This window comes from Dasypus novemcinctus, chromosome 22 (assembly GCF_030445035.2).
Source record: "Dasypus novemcinctus isolate mDasNov1 chromosome 22, mDasNov1.1.hap2, whole genome shotgun sequence".
Classification (NCBI taxonomy): domain Eukaryota; kingdom Metazoa; phylum Chordata; class Mammalia; order Cingulata; family Dasypodidae; genus Dasypus; species Dasypus novemcinctus.
In genome coordinates this window covers 72,078,449-72,084,991 of record NC_080694.1, presented here as the reverse complement: position 1 = coordinate 72,084,991, position 6,543 = coordinate 72,078,449, and the positions used below count along the sequence as shown (strand labels likewise).

General features: G+C 34.6%; 1 protein-coding gene across 1 annotated transcript; it reads right to left on the bottom strand.

Annotated features, from left to right (window-relative positions):
- Positions 1–834: 834 nt before the first annotated feature.
- On the bottom strand, positions 835–1,773 carry LOC101427231 (olfactory receptor 2B11-like). Its single transcript, XM_004453180.3, has one exon. The coding sequence runs from the start codon at positions 1,771–1,773 to the stop codon at positions 835–837; it is 939 nt and encodes a 312-aa protein (XP_004453237.3).
- Positions 1,774–6,543: the final 4,770 nt, after the last annotated feature.

Here is a 6,543-nt window from a genome sequence, read left to right as displayed (position 1 = left end):
GGGACAGTTACGGGACATTGCATGTCCTTCCATGGCCCACTGGATAGACTGGGGGAGAGTGTACACTATAACATGGACCATTGACCATGTGGTGTAGCAGTGCTCAGAAATGTATTCACCAAGTGCAATGACTATCCCATGATGATGGAGGAGGTTGTTGTTATGGAAGGAGTGGGGTGAGGGGTAGTGGGGGGTATATGGGGACCTCATATTTTTTTAATGTAACATTAAAAAAATGTAATGTAACATTAAAAAAACAAAAAAACAGCATACATTTAAAACAATAACAATACATTGTCAGAGAAGTATTAGTATCTACAAAATTGAAGCTGATGGATGCAAATATTCATGATTTCCATAAAGCTAATAGTTTTTCATAATGAATGTGCACTACAGCAATGCTGCACATTTAGTCATGGGCTGAGCTTACAGAAAGTGATTAAATGTATGTCAGCTGACTCTGTGATAAGAAATACATAGGTAAATGTTTGCCATGTTACTTCGTGACAGTTAGCTTGAAATAATGAATTTATATTATAATTTATATTATCAATAAATTATACCATTTAACATAGTTGGTATTTAATGATGTACTATCCAGAACAGAACTATTTTAATATACTTTCACATACAAAGTGTTCATACTGGTACAGCATAGATCAGTGTTATCCTTGCCTAAAACTATTATCAAGAATATAAAAAACATGAAGCATTTTGTAAGAGGAACATCTCATATGGGATTTTGGGAATTTTGAGACAGGAAATGAGTTATTAGAGAAACCATGGTTTATACCTATTCTAGTGTTAAAAGATTTCCTTTGATGTCCACCACTGTCACTTGGAACTGAAAATCCTCCTCACCAGGCTTCCCACTGCCCCCTTCACATCCTTATTCCTGAGTGTGTAGATAAAGGGGTTGAGTGTAGGAGTCACCACTCCATAGAAGAGAGCCATGAACTTGGGCTGGTCTTTTGAGATGGATGAGGGGGGCTGAAGGTACATGCTGATGGCGGGACCATAAAACAAGAAAACAACAATGAGATGTGAAGAGCAAGTCCCAAAGGCCTTTTTCCTTCCCTCAGAAGATTTCATCTTAAATACAGCATGTCCAATACAAGCATAGGAAGTGAGAATTAAACACAGAGGAACAGCTAACATAAAAATGCAAACCACTGAGAGTGTGAGCTCATTAGCACTCTTTTCACCACAGGCATTCTTTATGAGAATGGGAATCTCACACAACAAATGATCCAGCTTGTTGAGACCACAAAGTGGCAACCGTAGTGTAGCAGAAGTTTCTGAGACAGCATAGGTCAATCCACTCAACCACACAATGGATGCTAACAGGTTGCATAAGCGCTGATTCATGATGAGGGTGTAATGGAGAGGCCGGCAGATGGCCACATAGCGATCCAAGGACATAACAGCCAAGAGGAGACACTCCGATCCTCCCATCATGTGGAAGAAATAGAGCTGAACTGCACACCCCACATAGCTGATGGTCTTCCTAGAGCTGCCCAGGTTAAACAGCATCTGGGGGACAATGCTTGTGGTGTAGCACATGTCCAAAAAGGAGAGGTTGGTGAGGAAGAAGTACATGGGGCTGTGTAGATGGGGTTCTAACCTAGACACCAGGATGATGGAGATGTTTCCAGTCATGGCCATAGGGTATGTTATGAGAAGAAGAACGAACAGAGGAAGCTCCAGCCAAGGGTGGTCTGCAAATCCTAGTAGGATAAACTCTTGGGGGTGGCTCTCATTAGCTAGTCCCATCATTTTCCATTTAATTCCTAAAGAATATAGAAAGAGTTATGAAAAATGAAACAAAAACATGATTATGCATTCTTCATCCACTCACAGCAAGCACTGGGCAGCAACTAAAGCAAAAGATTTGATCCAGGTAACCAAATTTCCCTTCCTCACACTGGAAATAAGCCATTCTGAAACTGAATATCCTCCTCCATATTTTAAGGTTCATAAAAATTGTCTCCTTTACTTGTGATGAAAATTAAATGAAAAGTTAATGTGACTGTGTCTCTTAAATTCCAAAGCAATGGCTTTGAGTCTTTGGCTTGCAAATGCAACCAGGTATGCTGTTAAAACGCAGAATATTGGTTCTTGTCTTCAAGTGTCTAATATAGTAGATGTGTCATGGAGCCAAGGAATCATTAGATTCATTTACAGAAATACTATAGCAAAGCTTTTTTAAAATGTCAAGAATGCTCAATATATTGAGGAAGTAACACTAGAAGGAGGATGAGATATCCTGGAACAGTAAGCTTATCAAAGTAGTCTTCAGCGGCTTCTACATTTTAGTGGAATAACTATTTTATGTCTCCAAGATTTAAGAAGACTTTAATGGAGAGAAAATCAGTCTTACTGATGTGAAATTAAGAAAGAAACTTAACTATTTTTAGTTCTAATTTGTTCAAGTATAAATTGAGAGAGTTAACATAGGTTTCCAATGTTTGAGAATTGTTTTTTGCAGCATTTCTTTTTCGTGTAAATATTTAGTTCAAATTTCAGGCATTTGCATATTCTTTAATTTATCCTATAGGCAGTTGGCACATTCTGTTTTTTGTTAGAGTTTGGACAGTTTTCAGTGATGGTTCATAGCTATAAAAACATGTATAACCCCAGGAAACTCTTGTCAGGAAAAACATCTATATCCCAATTCAACTCAAAGACTGACTAAGTCAAGAAATTATTTTACATTTTCAGAACATTCTCCTTAGTTGTTATTTTTTAAGGCACTTAAAAATAAATGTAACTAGTCAAATGAATCAGCATTTTGAGAGGGATTAATTAGGAAATTAGGCTTTTAGTTTATAATTTTCTCCTTTTTGTGGTAAAGTCTGTTTCATGAAATCCACAATGTTTTGTAAGGTGGGAATATTCAGATGGGAAGTTAAAACATGGTATCCCAGTGACAAAAATTTGAGTAAATCTGTGTAGTTTGTGCAGAAAGCATAGCATTACACTGGTAAAGTGACAAAGCAGAGCTTTCACATTCTCTTCCATTAAGTCTTCCAAGCCACCCTGTGATCATTCACACAAAGCTACTGAGGGCTGATGTGTGAAACTCATCTTTGATTACTCTCTAGCCTACGTCAGTTCTGTGCATAACAATGATAGAGCAAACACAATAATTGTAGCTAATCCTCAGACCCTAGAGTGTCAAACACTGCAATAAGCTTTTAATATGCATTAATTCATTTAATGCCCATCACTAAGCCCCAGGTCACAGGGGCTTATAAGTCATTACTGATTCTTGATATCTCTTGTCTATTATTAATAAAAGCCAGGGATTCTCCAAAGATGAAAAAGAAATGCATAAGATGACATAGTGCTGTAATGAGATTCTATAAATTCAGTTTTGACACTCTACACCTTAGGGATATTTGCTGAATGAGTGCTGCCACTGACTCCCTAATTTAGCTTTGACATTATTCAAGGTGATATTTGAGAACACTGCATTTATAACAAGCCTTGGGCTAGTGAAATCTTCATGTCATAGATGGGATCTGAAATAAACTATTGGATGAATTCATTTAATTATTAAAATAAACATTCTAAAAATTACAATTCTCATATTATTAATTAACTAAATTTAAGACACCTAAAGCCTATTCATTTAACACCTTTATAGCCAGCCACCCTTCAATTTTTTTCCCCTTGGATACTTCTTTAATATTTTAAAGGTAACTTTTAGGTTTGATCCTCCATCAACTCATCCATAGTCAATTCTTTTTACCTCTAATGAAAATATTTGCTCAAGTATGCTATCATGAATTTTATTAATTGAATAGTTTGTTCTTATTATTTGCACTATTTAATATAGCTTAGTGAATGATGCTTATCCAAGGGCCTCCTTCAGTACACTGGAATCTTTTCTGGACATTTCTAGACATCACAGCGGGGAACCTCATCATTGTGCATTACTGACATCTATAACCTTTTCCATGTCACTGTCAGGAGATTTCATTATATTAAGTTCTTGGGTGGCCTGACCTTTGGATCTCCCACTTCTAGTGCCTCTCCATCAGTATTTCACTTCATAGGGATACATTTCATTATAGTGGATCTTATTCATATATTCTTTTCTTTTTTTACAACACAATAAGCCATTTATATTTATAGCACTTTATAACTTTATCTATAGTAAAATATCATGAGAAGATATAAAATTTACATCTGACACCAAAATATTTGGATGAAATTCATGGATAAGTCAATCTTCAAATTTTTATCATACATTAAAAAATTTCACATGGTTAATTGAGAGCATCGTACTTCATTCAGGTATTTGACATTTGTCAGATATAATATTGTAATTTAACTTTTTTAAGGTAAATTTAAGAGAGAGAGAGAGAAAGACAGATTGAGAAAAAAAGAATAATTTACTACAAAGAAAAAGTTAAATTTTATACCCACACAACTAGGTATTCTCAAAATGTAGAGGGAGCTTTCTGAAATGAAGGCTTTTTTTCTTTTTATGTGTACATTAGGCACCATGATTACATACATCAAATCCTTTCCTAAGACTGCATGGCCATTTTAGAAAGTGTAGTTTTACTAGCCTTATTTTTAAAATATACTTTTATTACAGACCTTATGAACTTCCAAAAAAATCACGCATATATATGGAATTCACACACAAATCCCCTCCACAGAACCCCACACTGTTGTGGAATATTTGTTACAGATTATGAGATAATATCATAAGATTATTACCACTAATTATGGTCTATAGTATACATTTGGTATATATTTTTTCTATACCATGCTTTTTATTAACATAGTCCACCAGGATTTTTAAACAAATACAAAACATAATTATCAAACTTATTTGGAAGGGTAAGGATCCCCAAATATTCAGAAACATTTTAAAAAAAGAATAGTGAATTTGGAGGACTTTCACTCCCAGACTTTAAAGCATATTATCTAGCTCTGGTGGTAAAAAGAGCATGGTACTGGCATAAGGATAGACACATAGACCAGTGGAAACAAATTGATGTTTCAAAAAAAGACCTTCCTATCTATGATCAAGTGATTTTTGACCAGCCTGTCAAACCCATCCAGCTGGGGCAGAATAGTCTATTCAATGAATGGTTCTATGAGAACTGGATAGCCATATCCAAAAGAAAGGAAGAGGACTACTATCTTACATCTTATATAGAAATTAACTCAAAATGGATCAAAGACCTAAATATAAAAGGAAGAACCATAAAGCTCTTAGAAGAAAAGTTAGGAAAATATCTTCAAGACCTGGTGGTAGGTGGTACATTCTTAAACCTTACACCAAAAGCATGAGCAATGAAAGAAAACATGGATAAATGGCATTTCTTCAAACTTAAACATTTTCTGACTGAAAGTACTTTGCCAAGAAGGTGAAAAGAAAGCCCACTTAATGGAAGAAAATATTTGGAAATCACATACCCAATAAGAGTATAATTTCCATTCTCTGTAGAGATCATACAACTCAACAATGGAAGAGCAAGCAATCCAATTAAAAATGGGCATAATATTTAAATAGACATTTCTCCAAAGAGGAAGCAGAAATGACCAAAAAGCATATCACTAGCTATTAGGGAAATGAAAATACTCACCTTATTTTGAGACTATCATTAAATGAAAAGCAAATATGAACAAATGCGTTTTAATTTCTAAAGAGTTCAGAGAAGATGAGAGAGTGCAGTACACAGAGGAGTCTCTAAAAATTAACTTCAGACAGTGAGTTTTCCAGTAGATAAAAGGGCCAAGGAGAGAATAGCTTAGTTAAGAGATAATTGCAGATGATATCAAACAAGTTTTGCTGATATTTGTATTTGTACGATTTGTAGAATTGTTATTTGTATTCTATTCCTGAGGCTTCTTGTGTTTTGGTTCCAAACAGGTCATTTTTTTTTATCCCAGATGTATTAGTAGAGAAAGTTTCTTGGGACCAAAGTCTCTGAGGAAATGATTATATTTAATCACCTACCACTGCCTTGACGTTGATAGTAAATCTCTTCTGTTAGAGATGTTTTGAAACATCTATTTCCAAAATACTGGAAAATAACTAATTTTATAAAAGGATACAATTAGATACAATTAGAGTAGAGCTAATTTGAAGAAATCAGATGCCTTAATATGAATTCATTGAATATTTTACTTCATTTATTTTTAGACTATGTCAGAGTATGAGTTGATTTTTGTATATGGTGATGTAGGGGTTGTCCTTTGCATATGGATATCCAGTTTTCCCAGTATAATTTGTTTGAGACGATTCTTACCCATTTAAGTGGACTTATCAGCTTGTTCAAAAATCAATTAGTCATAGATATGAAGGTCTATTTCTGTGTTCTTGATTCTATTCCATTGGTATATATATTCCTTATGCCAGTCTATGTTGTTTTGACCACTACAGCTTTGTAATAAGATTCTTTCATGACATTAATATTATTGCTTTATATGAATACTGTATTGAAAACCAAAGCATTCAGTTTACACACAACTCATTTAACAATTATATACCTCTTCACTAAGACAGTGAACATATTA